This window comes from Gavialis gangeticus, unplaced genomic scaffold, assembly GCF_001723915.1.
Source record: "Gavialis gangeticus isolate Ggan-Ray unplaced genomic scaffold, GavGan_comp1, whole genome shotgun sequence".
In the NCBI taxonomy this organism is placed as follows: domain Eukaryota; kingdom Metazoa; phylum Chordata; order Crocodylia; family Gavialidae; genus Gavialis; species Gavialis gangeticus.
In genome coordinates this window covers 17106223-17122142 of record NW_017729025.1, presented here as the reverse complement: position 1 = coordinate 17122142, position 15920 = coordinate 17106223, and the positions used below count along the sequence as shown (strand labels likewise).

The window sequence follows — 15920 nt, the reverse complement described above, 5'->3', positions numbered from 1 at the left end:
TTACCCACAGTTGCTCCTTAAAAACAATTTTGCTTTGCATTCATGTCGCCCCCCCTTGCACATGGAGCAACACCGCCACAAACTCTAAAAAAGTCCACTGAGGCAACCTGATTTTTAAACATGCAGAATCAAAAAGGGCCCTAAGGTGTAATGCTTGTGTATGTAAATCCTGGGTCTTTTATGACACATCCATGGTTAGCACATGAGGGACTTGGCAGTGTAAGGAGCATTGCTGAGCTGAGGAGGTAGGATGGGACTCTGGGCTCCCAAGCCTTTCCATGTCTGGAAGGTCTCTCCTCATTTTGCACTTCTGCTCTCTACGCCATCCCCTGCTTGCTGGGTCCTGGGACGAGCCTGAGTGGTGGGTTCGTACTCAGTTGGAGAGCAGGCTTGAGTTACCCCTCTTCAGCTTGAAGGTTTTGGCTTTTGTGTGGATGGCCAAGGAGACTGATATGGGAGGGACAGAAGGGAGCGATGGAAGAAGAGACGTTAGATTTTTGATTTCAGCAGCAGCTTGGGGTCCTACTGGAGAAGATCCTCAGACAGGATTAGAGAAACAAGTTGTCCAACACTGAGCAACTAAATTTGGTTACCAGCTAGGATGAATAATTAAAGCAAAATATGACAATTTTGGATTTCTTGGGGTGTGTGAAGTCTTCAAGTGCAAAATGCGTTACATTTTTTTCTAAAATACATTTTTCTAAGACATATTTCATATGAAAAATTGATCTTAGGGTACTGGCTGGGCTAATCTTGGCAGAATACCTTTGCTGCAGCGAGGCTTTACTTTAGGGGCCCTCTTTCTTAAGGTACAAACTCTGAAGGCTGTGAGGGGGTTGTACTGAGGGCCTGAGAAATGACCTCAAAGGTTGGCAAGTGGAGATGAACTAGAAAGTGAATGGAGAGGCCCTATAATGAACTATTTTAAAGGTCTCTCTAAAAAGTTATATGCTTAAATAAGCTCTGACTAGATTCTTCCTGTGTGTCCCATAATACAACCACGAATGGAGCTTCCACACAGCTCCTCCTTCTTCAGGAAACTGGTTGCAAACTGTGACGGTGTCAGCATGGGGTAGACAAGGACCACAATGGAAAGGGCCCCTTGATTAATTTCTAATCTAATCTCCCTGTACAAGAACATATGAAGACTAGTGTGAGAGAGGCATTCCTTCCCACCGTACAGCTCTTTCTTAGAAAGAGGTAGAAAGTTTTCAGGTGTCTCCTAATGTAGTTGCAAACTTCTGCTCCAACCTGGTTTTAAAAGACAGAGTCCGTTCCTGCTATTTGACAAGCAAATGTGTAAAGCAAAACGTTTTCTGGAAGTGACACAAGTGGCAAATCCGTACTCTGAAAACATCAGCAGAATTTTAATGAGAACGCTTGAACTGTACAACCAACAAATATGTTCCAATAAAACTGACTGTACATCACATTTTCTCTTCCCATCACCTGAACTTTTTACTTCATTCTAAATGTGAAGTAACGTATAAAAATGCACGAGTCTCTCTTGGCATACTATACATTCAGGAGATTAAACCACAAATCTTTGATTAAAAAAATCCAGTGCGCATTATTCATTTGTATACAGACTGTGTATAGACTACGTAATTATCTTCGTGTAGAAAATATGCACAATATAAACCATTTCCATGCAATGTAATCATTTCTTTTTTAAATCACGGTATAAAAGGACAGCACAGCAGAGCTAAGTACTAAACACTTTACACACAGAACAAATACACATCTTTTTATTGAAAGAATTAGATGAATTAAGTACAGCGTAACAAAAATACCAAAAATTTAAAACCTTTGTTTCTACAAGCTGACTACAGTACCAAAAGATACAGGTAAGGAGGTGAACTGTTGCCCATCATAAGTGCATGCCAAGCACTTAAAACTGCTTCAGTTTGTCACATTGAGCCATGACAAAGACCCCTAGTTACAGCAACTATTGTCACATAACAACCCATATCATTCTGTCAATTTGAGTTCTATGGACCTTGCAAACTAGGATGTCTGTAAATATAAAATGCTTGTGTCTAGTGCATCAAAGTATACAGTATGGTGCTCCAGAGTTAAAAATCTATAGAAAATTCACTTTCTGTACACAAAAAGCCATTGGACTACTTACCAAAACCCTGAAATCATGTAGAGATTTACAGCTTGAGATGTGAACATCGATACATTCCCTGCGCAGGAGGAAGTGGCCATTTAAAAAATGCCTCCTGTAGAGCTCAGCTGTGCGGTTGCACCCAAGGTTCAGGGATGCACAAGTGACTATGGTTAAGTCAGGAAAGCTCTGCAGGGGGTCAAAATGTGGACTCAGACCTTTCTGTGCCTGATCATGTGAATTCATGGCTTGACATTAGCAGCATGAAAACAAGCACCCATGACAAAATGTGTTTTTTGGTACGTCGGAGAATCACGGGCTGCTGCCTAGGTTGGCGGAGGTCCATTGGTATATTTCAGCATTAGGTGGAAAGACCGGGCAAAGTAGTTTGCTTGAGTGCAGCTGTAGTCTTCCTCTGAGGATGGGACCATACAGGCCAGAAGCAGAAGCAGAAGGAAGAGCAACTGGAGGGGCAAAGCCGCTCGTAATACACGGTAAAAGAAGGAATGGGGCCTGGAAACTGGAGCAGGTTTGGCCTGGCTTTCCATTCTGAGAAGAGAGGGGACGCAGTTATATTGGTGGCAAGTTAGTTGTTTGTTACTTCCCTTCACTTAGCGTTAACTCTGCTTTTGTTTCATGTTATACTGAAACCTCTTGCTCAGGAGCACACACTGCATAAAAGTATGTCCTACAGGGAAACAGAGCATTCTCCAGCTCTGTAAAAGCACGCTTCAATCCAGTTGAGAAAGGGTAGGAAAAGCCACCTAAATTTTAGTACTACTAACTGGGAGGCTGCTGTTCACACTGAGGTGTGCTTAGGGCGCTTTTCCTTAAATGCTAAATAAAGAAAGTCCAAGTTGTGAGAAAAGGGGCATCTTCAGGACAGGCTACCTCCTTAAACTGGAAGCAGCTGTGTACTCAGCCACAAAACTGTACATAACGCTGGCAGCAGAAGTTGCATGTCCGACCCATCTACATTACTACAAAGTAAATTACCCCAGAGTAAGGAGTGGACACACTGCCAGATCTCTCAGCCTGCCTGCTTGCTATAGACTGGCACGCCATGGCAGGAGAACCGGCCTGTGCCAAGTAACTTACACCAGCATACAGCTGCTCCTGGTTTCCTGCAGGTGCCTTCCCCCTAGGGTGGTGCGACTTACATCAGTGTGAGCCTATGCACCAGTGGCTGCACACACAATCTTTCCAAGTCCCTTTGCCTCTTGGGTACAAAGCCCTCAGCCTTGCCCGCACTCTGTACTTTCCACACCAATGAAGTGAAGTGAAGTGAAGGGCCTACCTGATGCTGCTGGCATCCCTGCTGTCGGAGGCTCTTCTTGTAGTGACCTGCGGAAAGAGGCATTTATTATTTTTACAGTTCTAAGGAGTCAGACAATCTGTCTGACTAAAAAGATAGGAGTCCTGGTCCAGTTAATTTTAAAGGTCATGTTCTACATTCTGCGTGTAATTAAAATAAGCAGGTTTCTAAAGTTTTGAGATTCAAGCCAGAAAAAAAAGAGAACAACATCATCTTGGCAGGCGAAAGAACAGCCTTTTCATAAAAAAAAGCGTCTTGCCTTTTTTTCCTGAGGGCTGGATTTCACTGCTAGTGGGTGGTAGCCTCCAGAGTCCCATTCATCGGCAGTTGCCAAAAATGCATTGTTGTCCTAAAAGCAAAAACCACCTGTTAATTTACCAAGGCATAAACCAGGAGCACATGGACTGCAAAATGGCACCTGTGGATTGATTCAATGTTCCCATTTAAAATGACATATATTACCTCCGTAGAGATGCCAACCACCTCACAAACCCAGAAGCTCCCAAAGTAGATTATTTCTGGACCACGTGCAGCTGCTGGAAGGACCAGCACTGGAAGGCCCAGGGAACAGTGGGGGCAGACAGGCACTGATACTGCAGCCTGAAAACATTTCAGAGTCCCGCGGCAGTCCACTTCCATGGCCTGTACACAACACACACAAACTCCTACCTCCTTTTTCCTGAAAACTGGCCATATTTGTTAAGGAGTTAAGCTGATGTGACATTTTAAAATAATACATTTTAAACCAATCTATTTGTTATAGCTTTCACTCAATTCTTTGACAGACAAGGATTTTTGCGAGTGATATCTTTTACTGTTGCCACTGTCTTAAATCTATCCCAACCATGCAATCTGAGAACAAGTTCACATTCTTCATCAGTTTGTCAAAGTCCGCTCCAACTATGCAGTTTGGCCAGTAGACGTATATCACCCACAAAAATCCTTGCCTCTTGCATAATTCTTGAATCTTCATTCCAACACTTCGAACTTGCCTTTCAACACTTGTTCTTGTATCCTTTATTCTCATGATCCAGGAGCAAGTTAAGGCATTAAAACCTTCATGTACTCACCAGGTTTCCTTGTATAGACTTCAAATCGCTTGAAACTTGTTCAAGAAGTTGCTTCATTTTCTTTCCAATCACATGTACCTTCTCATCAGCTTCAATATAGTCTTCCCCATCAGATTTAACCAGCAGGTGGGTGGAAATTTCCTGGAGCAAGTTTACATGAAGCTGCCGTTCCAAAAGCTCTTTCTCCAGTTGCTGAAAAAGGACGGTATGAAATATAACAACCAGTGCAACCAATAGCATGTTTGGACGCTTTCATGGCGGTTCACCAGCTTGATTTCTAGAACAATCCCCATGAAGGAATCTGGGCTGATTGGTGGTCCAATGGGAACAGACTCAAGCCAGGCTGCTGCCGATTAGGATTTTGGTGGGGTGACAAGGCTTTGTGGGAACACTTCACACCCACTGCATTCTTTTAGCACAAATCCTTTGCATTAGTTTTAGAGCCTCAACCCAAAAGTCTGCTTGTGCCAGAGTGGACTGAACTAATTCAGAGTAAGCCACCTCTTTCCTGGAAGAGGATCAGTCACCTAGGAAGTTAATTAGTGGCATGGACAATCATACACATGCAGTGGCTTCAAACGGGGGAGCAGAGGAGCTGCTGCTGCTTATGAGTACACTGCAACTGCTAAGTATCACTACAGGATTGTGCACGAGTGAGCCAAATCACTCCAACTGTGCCTGTGGAGGAAGCAGGGTCAATCTGGGAGTGATTTGCCTGCACTTGTATTACTACAGAACCATGCACGTGGAACCGGGGCTGCCCCGTCCAGACCAGCAGCTCCCCTTCCCCACAAGTGTACATTTACCCACACTCAAGCTTGGTTATTTTGCAACAATACCTCATATGTAGACAGGTTCTAACATCAACCCATATGATAAAGCCAAAATCCATTCCTACAGAGACACAGTAGCACCACATGCCGCCTGTTTTCTTTCAAATGATCATTTTGATAAAGATGCTATTCTTTATGTGGAAATAACTGGTGCATTTCAATCCCCCACTGTCATTCAGTAACCAACACTCCACATACCATTAACTCTGTTTGGCACTCCACTATGGTATGGGGGTCAGCATTTGGATCAGTGATTTGTGCTTTATGTCTTCGACTTTCAGCACTTGCTACCCACAACAGTAGTTTCTGGCTCAGTTCATGGAAATCCTGAACAATGATTTACAAACAAGAAAGAAAATGACAGCATAATCAGCCACACACATTTTTAGGTGCTATCTTTTACTGACCCAACTGCATGGGTAATTAAACACTACATACTGTATATTTTTATATGGCTTTAATAAAATAAGGGCTACTGTAAAAGAAACACTGATTGTAGTACAGGATGAGCAGTTAAAACCTTAAACTAATAATCCCAAATTTGCTGTTAGCCTCTCCTCCTCAACTGTCCCCATCTCATTTAGTAGGGCTGGAGTGTTGTTGTAACCATGATGGTCCAGGAAATATGCAAGCAGCAAGGATTTTTTTTTTTGGTGATATCTTTTATTGGACCAACTGTGTAGTTGGGAGAGATGTTAGACAATGTTTTGGGAACAAAGTGTTCTTCCTCAGGTCTGGGAAAGCAGCAGGTACAGCCTAAGCTAAATACAAGGTGAAACAAGGTCGTGTGTTTAACACTGATGTCATCTATAAAATAAGGGTAACAAGCAGCTTGCAGGGCCAGGTGGCACCTTACAGACTAACTCAGAGGCTACACTTTGTCAGATGCTATGAAGGATTGTTGGCCAAGTATCCGAGCACTTGCTTGGTTTCATGTTTAATTATTACTACCATGACTATCTTGTCTTTAAGTGACACACGTTCATTTTCCTCTGGATTTTGAACAGGCAATCCAAGGAAGTCTTGGGGTCACTCAATACCATGTCCTCTGACCTATCTGCTGCGGCGCATTGAAACAAATTCTCCTTCCAAGTATTACCAGACGAACCTTTATGCTCATTACCTGGCACTGCAATAGAGCCTGTTGTAAACTTTTCCTCCAGTTGTCCACTGAATGAGATGCTTTCTCCCAGTGCAAATTCATCTGTCGGAGTCTGTTTTGAAGCTCTTTGGATTCAGTGCTATCCATCTGCTGGAAGTCTTTGCTGCTCAGGTTAATGGAGAGCACCACAGACTTGTAGTTATCAAAGGCTTTAAGTATATCCTAAAGAATGAACAGACCAGGATACTCAGAATAAACAGAAATGCACTGTTCATTTTTCCAAATGAAATCTTCATATTTTCCCAAGCAGGAAGCAACTGTGACCACCTGAAACCTGAGATCCTGCTCCTGCCTTTGTTTCAAGGTAATTTGCATCCTCACAGATCTTCACAGGAGGTGAGAGGCTCCATACCAGCTATGAACTGACTGCCCAGAGGAGTTTTCCATCAATTGACTCTTCTGTGAAATATGAACTTTCAATTCTACCCAGGAGAACTTTTACAATCTTTTGTCTAATGCCTGATGAAGGGTGTTTGTGCCCAAAAGCTTGCAATTAAAGACATTTTTTTTTGCAAAATTTTGTTGGTCTAATAAAAGATATCATTTCTACGATGAGCCCTGATTGCCTTGTTTGTTTAAAGCAATCCTACAGCCATGGAAAGCTGTGAGAACACAGGAAAGCAATCACAGAGCAAAAGGGGAAGGCATTTAAGCCAGACTTCCCAAGGCTTTTAAAGCTGAGCACTACTGATCTGAAGCCAAAACCTGAAGCTGCCCCTGCCCCAACTCAGCCATGTACTGTCACGTTTTAATTCTGCGTAGGTGAATCTTCTCCCCATCCCACAACCTGCTAGTTATCCAAGCCATTTCTCACCTGATTATCATACTTGAAACTACAAGGGAAAAAGGCCATTGCATAATTTGACAAGGATGCAGATGTTCAAGCTTCCATATTTATCAGATCTAGGAATCGCCCACACGTTTTCAGGAACCTGATTTTATATGGTTGTTATTAGCCAAGTGCTAGCCACATGCACTGCCTGACTTGGAAAACAGGGGTGTTAGCAGTGCTCAATTTAAATGCGCCGTGGTCTAAACCACAGGTTATTCTAAACCAAGAACACATCCAGCAGCAAATGGCTCCTAACACAATGGTAAAAAATGTCTCTGCACTGACTGACTTTTGCAGCAAGACAGCAGTGCCAGCCACTGAACTGTCAAAGTGGAAACAGATTCACAAAAGGGATCTCTGTGTTGCAACACCCACATTTTTTACATAAGAACATAAAAAGTGCCCCACTGGTCAGAAGCATGATCTATCTAGCCCAGTATTCTGCCTCCAACAGTGGCAGGAGTGGACCTATAGAGGGAGAGCACTGAACCAAGTATATTTAGAGTGACTTATTTCCTGTTCAAGACCCTCCCTGACATCCACCATTATTAGTTTAGGGAGGCCGGAGGGTACAACCCTGAGCTAGGTGTCCAGGGTCTCCTATGCAGTGCATGGGCAAGGTAAGTGGCACAGGATCTCAGAAAATAGGGTTGAAAAGGAAGTTAAGAGGTCACCTAGTCTAACTGCAGCTCAGGAGCAGATCCTCCCTGTGTAAACCAACCCAGATAAATGGTGCTCTAACTTGTATTTACAACCTTCCAGTGATGGAGACTCCACAACTTTGCTAGGTAATTTGTTCCAATGCTTAACCACCCTCAGAGTTAGAAGTGCTTCATGCTATCCAACCTCTCTCTCATTGCAATTTCATCTCGATACTTGTCTCATCTCCTGCGGATACACAGAACAGTTAACTGCTATTCTCTTTGTGAAAATCTTTTTGTATTGAAGATCTACCAATTCTCACTACATTTTCTCTTCTCCAGACTAAAGTAATCCCAGTTCTTCCACCCTTTCCTCATCTTCCTCAGGTTCTCTAAACCTGCACGCATTCACATGATAATACCCTGTTTAGACAAGCCTGTTTATTCCTCAAATACATCTGGATGGCAAAAGCCAAAGATAAAAAAAAAAAAAAAAAAAAAAAAAAAAATCAATAATGTTGTATGCATCAATTATAGGGAAAAAAACAATGATCTGATCAGAGGAGCAACGCTAATGTTCAACCCTCCCTTCCCTGTGTGTCACAACATACTTTCAGTTTCTTCACCCGTTGTTCCATAGTCTGCAAGCTGGCTGCTGGCTTTGCTTTCTGTAACTGCTCCAGCTCTCCTTCAGTTTTATCCAGCCAAGCGGTGACATCGCTGAGATCAGAGTGCAGCTGCTGCCACTGCTGCAAATTGTGTTTCACTCTTAGTTTGTTTCTTAGGTCCTGGGCTTGAATGAGTTCCCATCGTTCAATCATACCTAGAGTGACGCACCAAGAAATGCTTTACACCACCAGAAATGCGCCTCTTGCTTAAAATACAGGGTGCTACGTATTAGCAAACTCAAGGATTCCATCGAATTCATTCCACAATCAGTTTTTGACCAGAAGGTCTGTTCCGATTTGAAAAACACAGTAATAAAAATTATTTTTTAGGATATGTGATTTTTTTCTGGAAAAACCAAGATCTTCAAGCTGTTACAGATCTCGTTCAGGTAACCTGACAGTTGTAAAAAAGAATACGGTAACTCTACAGGACCTTGTGTCAGTGAATGAGGAATATCCAACTGAAAATACAGAAAGAATTTAGGGAGGCAAAACAACTGTAATCTGGCAAGGATACTGCAATTCATAATTATTTATTTCCTGGTAATTTATCATGGTAGGTAGAGTAAACACAAGTAGTCAGGACTTTAGTTTAATGTCTTATTTGAGAGAGGGTCCCTACCACACCAGAAAGCCACGTGAACCATAACGGGCCATTGTTTTAGTGCTAACTTTCAACAGCTCAGCCTACACAGTTGCCAGCTCCACTTCTCATTCCTTTCTTGGCCCTCTCCCATTCTCCTGGTGACCTGATGCGACTGTGGGCAGTGCAAGGCATTCATACTCTCTGGTGATTGATGCATCTTCAATTTCTCATTGGAGGTTTATCATTATACTATAAACCTCATCCTAACCTCTCAGAAAAGCCCAAAGCCAGGAAACTAGGTCTTGTAAGGTTAAGAGAGCCAACTTAATTGGCTGTGGACAATGAAGTTTGGTGTACAATGAAGAATAGATAATGTTCCCCAGACTTGGATGACCCAGAGCTTTTGGAAATGGGAGCTGTAATATGCTCTTATTTCCTTGCCACGTTGTTGAAAGAACAAGTGAGAGCAATCTTGTTTTAGTCAAAGAAATCTATTTCTTGGCTTAGAAATCTGATTAAAAAAAAAGTCTCTGAAGTGGTAAGAATCCTCACTGATACGAATGGGGACAACTCCCTGTTACCAGCAGAGAGACAGTCAAGTATATTCTGAGTGAGAAAAATCTTGAGTCTGGCAAATAAAATATAACGGCTGAGATTTAAACAGCAAATGTAGGTCAGCTAATGTCAAGTGAGAAGGCAGCTCACTGTATTCGCAGCAGAAGGCACCATTAATGAGAGCAGCAGTTTGCTCCTGGCTGTTAACTTTGCCTTCAATCTAAGCACTGTCGATGTCATCTCTGCTTTGTAACCCTGTGAGTCCCATTATAAACCTTGGCTGAACAGCTGTTCATAATCTTTTTACATGGTCTGATTTTAACTGTACCTGGTTGCTTCTCTGCAGCTGCAAGGCTCACAAGCTCCGGGTCATCTTGGGGCTCTTCGTCATTCAGAATTGTAGATACCTCTTTGACACTGTCCATGCTGCCACTGCTTGCAGACACCAGGTGCTTAACCTGGAATTATTTCAGAAGCGCATGAGTCCCACACACTCAAAAGTCCAGCAAGCCCCGAGCTCCAGGCACATTACCATGGGAGGAATTAAGGTGCAGAAATTGTGGTTTTGAGGGCAACACAAAAATGCCACAGAAGACCAATGGCATTTTATCTGCACTGGACTGTATGCATATCCAGCAAACGTGCAGTGGGGCTTACAGATAGAAATGCAGTGAAGACATTTAATTGGTTGAGTCAGTTATTAAATACAAGTCCTGAGTAGCTGGTTTGGGAGCAGCAGCTCTGTCGGACTCTTTATCAGGTTCTGGGTCTTGGTGACAGTTACTTTAAGAAACAAGCGGTGGATTAATAGCAAGAAACACCTGCTGAAAGGCAACTAGGCACCAGACTCATTTCACTCCCAGGACAACAGGTGTTGTCGATGGCTGAGGCCCATTTCTACTGGGCCAGCAGCCACATATAGACATTCATTTCTACTGGTATGGATTTTGGAGAAATAGCCTGGGAGGAGTATATGTACGTTCCAGCCCCATGGTGGGAGAGCTTCATGGACAAGCTCTTCGTTCAGAGGACATTAACGGGCTGCTCCCTAGACCACCCCTGCCATTGGGGAGCTCGTTACTTATAGCCTGCCCTACCTTGGAAGGGGGTAGGCTGTCAATTGGAAGCTGCTGAAAAGTAGGAGCTGCCACAGACAGATGGGGAGGGCTCTGGCCCTGAGAGCACGCTCCCCCATCTGGGCAACCGGGGTGGAAGGTATATTCTTCCATGATGGGAACCCTCCTGGTTCCTGCTGTGGAAAAACACCTCCTGGTCTGTGCACTCTTCTGAGCCAACCAGTAGTAGTAGCGGGTTAGGGAGAGGGGAGCATTGCGATGCAGTGACAAGACTTGGAGAGCTTTGCTGCCAGGCAGTCTGCCTCACCTCCCACTTACCCAGAGGGTCTCCCCTGCAAGGGAATCCTCTCCCCCACATCAATCAGCCGGTAGGAGGGGAGGTAATTTTTCTATGCAAGATCCCCACGGGGCTCCCTGACAGCTCCCCCCTGGCTGGGCTATCTAGGAGACACTGATCTGCCTCCTTCCCTCTCCCTTGGAGGGACAGCAGGAGAGCAGAGGACTGTGAGATATCAGGTGTCCTCCACACTTGAAGTGTATAGGCACTCAAATTAGACTGGGGGGAAGAAAATCTTCCTCACCAGTATATGATTTAACTTTTTGCGGAATAACAAGAAATCTCTTGACTGGCTGTAAAGGTCTGCTGTAAAGGTGTGCTGGGAAAAAGGTGTCTCTCCAGACACAAACAATGTGCCTATGAGGCCAGTGGGCAGAAGGGAAGGGACAGCGAGCGGTGTGAAAGGGGGACCATGCCCATGTTCCACCGCAGCTAGAGTCCAACCACAGAGGCGAAACTCTTCCCCGGTTACCCCACTGCCTGCAGGCAGAGCTGCTGGTACTTCCCTCTTTGCCCTCAAGGCAAGTGTTTGAATGACCAGGAATGGGAGGAGAAGCAGGTTGTGTTAAGGTAGATCCTTTTCTTTTTCCCAGTTTGGGAATGGATCCCTCAGATCAGCCGCTTGGCAGGAACAGGAACAAAATGCATGAATTATCAAGGGTTTTTTTTTTTATATTCCCCTTTCCTTCTTCCTCCCTCCAGCTGCCCCGACAATTTTCCATTACTGTAATGGAAGACTGTAAATGGAAATGGAAGTAATCTTCCAATTATTGTGCTTAGGTTAGACCAAATGCCCACAGATCTGGAACTCACATAGTCTGCCTTATATGGAGTACTTGTCTCCGTGTTGCCAGACAGCACATTTCTAACCATCTCTGCCTGGCTGTACTGATGTTTTCTGCAGGCCGGACTATCAGGAGAATGCCACGTGTGACCTTCTGAAACCGATTTTCCTGCAACATAAGAAAAAAGAAATCCTCTGACTCTAAGATCCCCCATGTCCGAGACAGCGTTTTTATTTTGGAAATAAATTAGAAACTAGTCCAAATAACGCGGCGTCAAGTTATGGCATAAAAAGTTCTGTAGCTTTCCTTGCAAAGCATGCACATTTGCAAAACACCAACAATGTTCCAGAAGGGAATGAAATGAGAGCCATGCAGTTATGGAACTTATTTTCTTCTGAAAATGTCTGAACACAGTACAATTTAACACAAAAACAAAAACAAAATCAAAAAACGTTGTGTTGTGGTTTGGGGAAGTTCATATCTCCATGACACTATTATGTTACGATGCATGGGCAGGTGAGTCAAGAATAGACTTGTCATGATTTGAAGAGAAAAGCGAATGCTCATTCTCGATTAAACCTATGCGTGCTCAAGATTCTCACATACCCAGTGAAAATGATAAGCCACTTTTTACTTGGAAAAATAAACTATTTGTTTCAGTAGTTAAGTGATTTATAATCACCTGTACACCAAAAAGAATACCCAGACCAAACCACCAAGAAAGCTGAAAGACTTTGGATCCATCTAATAAAATGCCCATTAACCATCTCTGTGCTGGACAGGAATATTCTTAATGGCACATTCTTGACTGCTTTCTCATGTATGCGTGAGTGTGCTGCAGCAGTGAAACACCATGACACAGTGGCACATGGTGTCCGCAAATGGCAGGAGATCAGACATTACATATGAAAGAGGTTCAGGAGCATAGCGTGCGCCATAGGGAGATTGCCATGTTCAGACACATGCATTAGCAGGTGCCTACCAGAAGATGCTTTCAAAGCTTTTGTGGTCATTTTAAGATATGCCTCAGGATTTTCAGTGATTTCTACATCTGAAAGAGAATAATATTATTTTCCTCACTGGACAAACGTTCAATATTTTCCAAGGGTTAAAGAGAAACATCTGAAAATACTGGGAGAAAAAAAGCTTTGTTATTTTCATCAGACATTTTTAAAGACCAAGTCATTTTCAGGGGGGAACATTCCATAATTAATGGTTGGATTAGAAAACAACATCCCTTTTGTCCAGATGGTATTGTTGAGAGTTATGCAACCCACACAAGTTTTGTATCACTACAAATTAAAGACACACACACCACAGACACAACAGATGCCACCATAGGGATACTGCCATGGGCTACATGGAAACAAATATCTGGCACTCACCTGACAAAGCACTGTAGTATGTTCCTTCTTCTTCATCCTCATGCGAGGAAGAGCCCCCAACATCACCTGTGTGGTCCCATTCAAGTGGGATGGAGTCCACACTGACAGGGGTCTCGCAGCCTGACCTTTCATGGCCTGGTGCAGGGGGCACAAGATGGCAGAGGGACTGCGGTGAAGATGTCACCTCGTTTATTGCCTTCTTATGCCAGAGATCGCTGTGCACATCTCTTGAGTCTTCAGCATCAGTCTCATTTTCAGACAGCTCCTTTTCATCCTCTAATCCCTAAAAACAGAAAAAGCTAGGTGCATATATTGCTATGAATGAAGCACAGTTTGAGGGTGCTCAGTGGGTAATGGAGTTAGGGGCACAGTATTACTGCAGGTGATAATCTGGAGGCAGAGTGGGGACAGACTAGCCCAGGCTGATGCTATTCATGGTTTTACAGTGAATGGGAGCATCCCCAAAGAACTTACTCTACAACATAGAGGGGAGAGGATTAGGTGCTATAACCATTAAAACACCACCCTCCTGCCTGCTGGCAAGGATAGCCAATTCCAGAATTACTCCACAAAGTGCACAATGGTGAGTAGTTACTCCCAGGTGCTCCCAATTAATCAGCTCCTCCAGTTAGCTTTGTAATAGATGTCCTTTCTTTTTGAGCCAGAACATGCTGAACACCTGCTAGATGCTGCCAGTGACAAGTAAAGCGCATACTATTCACTATTCAAGGTTGCCATGTGAAACCGAAGGACAGATGGAAGGACAAAAATAAATCCATTGTGTTTATGCAAAAGGAAACTCTGAATGTGTTCTGGAAACTATGAAGAAACTTTATCGTAATGACAACTGGTGTAAAAACCTGCAAGAAACATTTTCAAGCTTTCTGCCAACATTGGCACTCCCATGATCCCACCTTAATGCTAGTAAACCCTTTTTACAGATGGGCACGTTCAGTTAGGTGACTTGACTTCTCTCAGATAAAGCCTGAGTGTCAAAGCTAGTATTTTTAATCAAAGAGTTCCTGGGCCCTCTGCTAAGTAAGCTGCACCACGGGATTCATAATAAGCAACTAAAGGCTAATACCAAAACCCTGTCAAAACACTGAAATGATATTCTGCCCATACTGGGTGCCTAGAAGTCAGTCTTCTGTGGAACCGGGAGACTCGCCCAAAGACTTCCTGGCAGTATCTGTGCAGCTCTTCCAACTCGTCTTCAATCAGGATAGCATCCAAGGGCTCACTCTTCTGAATCAACTGCTCTCCAAAAACGATTAGCTGATCAATCTTGTTGGTGTTCAGTGTTATTTCCTGCTGGAAACCCTAGTTTTGGCACATGACATACATGAGAAAGGGTTATTTCAGCCTGTGGTTTAATCTAGTCCTTCTGCTCTAGCTAGACAAAGAAAGAGCAATCCAAAAATATCTGGCAAAGATCTTCCTACCTACCCATTATCTGCTTGCTATTATGAATACAGTTTCTAATTAAGGTACATTTTTTAGTCATTCACACTACAAAGTAATTCCTATTTTCTGAACTTCATGGGGGTGAATGAAACAAAACAAAAGAGTGGACACTAGAAGGCCTTTCAGTGTCATTCCCATTGGGTGCACACAGTCCTATTTCAAAGAGCAGGGAAGTACAGTCACCTGAGACAGAACTGTACAAGAAAGCCCACGCGTAGGAAAATCCATAGCAGCAGAATTAGGAAAGACAGTTACTTCTGTGTTTTAAAGTGAAGAATTCATGGGGTTGAACATAACTGCTGACTGAAATTAGCAGACTGATCCATCCGTACAATAAGAACAGTATAGGAAATGGCAAAGCAAACTTCCCCACACTACCTAGCTGATGTACCTCAACGTTAGTCTGGATGGAGCACCTTTAATGTGAAAGGAAGCAGCCTGGGTTTCACGTACATCTATCCACTACAGCTTAAAATTTGTTCCACTTCTGCCACAGAATAGCTAAAACAGTGGGTCCAACCTTTCTAGCAGACATGTCATGAATTAGCCATGCACTACCCTTGGGTGCCGCTCTGATCCCTTCCCTTGCCTGATCTCCTGCTCTGCATTTTGCTCCCAGCCATATCTGCTATTGTGCTGCCTGCCTGCTCCCTGATCTGCTGTGTGCCACACGCAGAGGCTGCCATGCCACTTGAGGCAGGCTGGCCACCCCGAGCTAGAATATAGAGCAGAGTTTTGGTTCACCTTGATTTGACTTGTTGGACTTGGTGATGGCCACGGGCGATGACCTGGTGAGGGGGCTGCGGGTGCTTGACCCCCTGGGCGACAGTGACCACTGCCTGCTTGAATTCACCATTCAACGCAAGGTGGCAAAGGCAAGCAGTCAGGTGGTGGCCCTAGATTTTAGGAGGGTGAACTTCAACGAGCTAAGGAGGATAGTTGGAGAAGCGCTGAAGACTCAGAGGGGAGGGGAGCCGGGTGTCCAAGGGGAGTGGTCGCTCCTTAAGGAGACGATCCTCCAAGCCCAGGGGAAGGTAATCCCCAGGAGGGTCAAAGGGGGCAGGAGAGCATATAAGCCTCCATGGCTCACTAAAAACATCC

At 43.9% G+C, this 15920-nt stretch overlaps 1 protein-coding gene across 1 annotated transcript in view; it reads right to left on the bottom strand.

Annotated features, from left to right (window-relative positions):
- Positions 1-1343: 1343 nt before the first annotated feature.
- The window catches only part of SYNE2 (spectrin repeat containing nuclear envelope protein 2), a 352391-nt gene continuing 337814 nt past the window's right edge, over positions 1344-15920 (bottom strand). The window contains exons 108-119 of the mRNA XM_019518445.1: positions 14481-14675; positions 13356-13638; positions 12953-13021; positions 11999-12138; positions 10101-10230; positions 8575-8786; positions 6452-6652; positions 5527-5655; positions 4496-4687; positions 3692-3774; positions 3408-3458; positions 1344-2659 (exon numbers count right to left, since the gene is read on the bottom strand). Of these exons, the coding sequence (XP_019373990.1) occupies positions 2437-2659; positions 3408-3458; positions 3692-3774; positions 4496-4687; positions 5527-5655; positions 6452-6652; positions 8575-8786; positions 10101-10230; positions 11999-12138; positions 12953-13021; positions 13356-13638; positions 14481-14675 (1908 nt within the window). The 3' untranslated portion in view covers positions 1344-2436. The remainder of the gene's footprint in view (positions 2660-3407; positions 3459-3691; positions 3775-4495; positions 4688-5526; positions 5656-6451; positions 6653-8574; positions 8787-10100; positions 10231-11998; positions 12139-12952; positions 13022-13355; positions 13639-14480; positions 14676-15920) is intronic.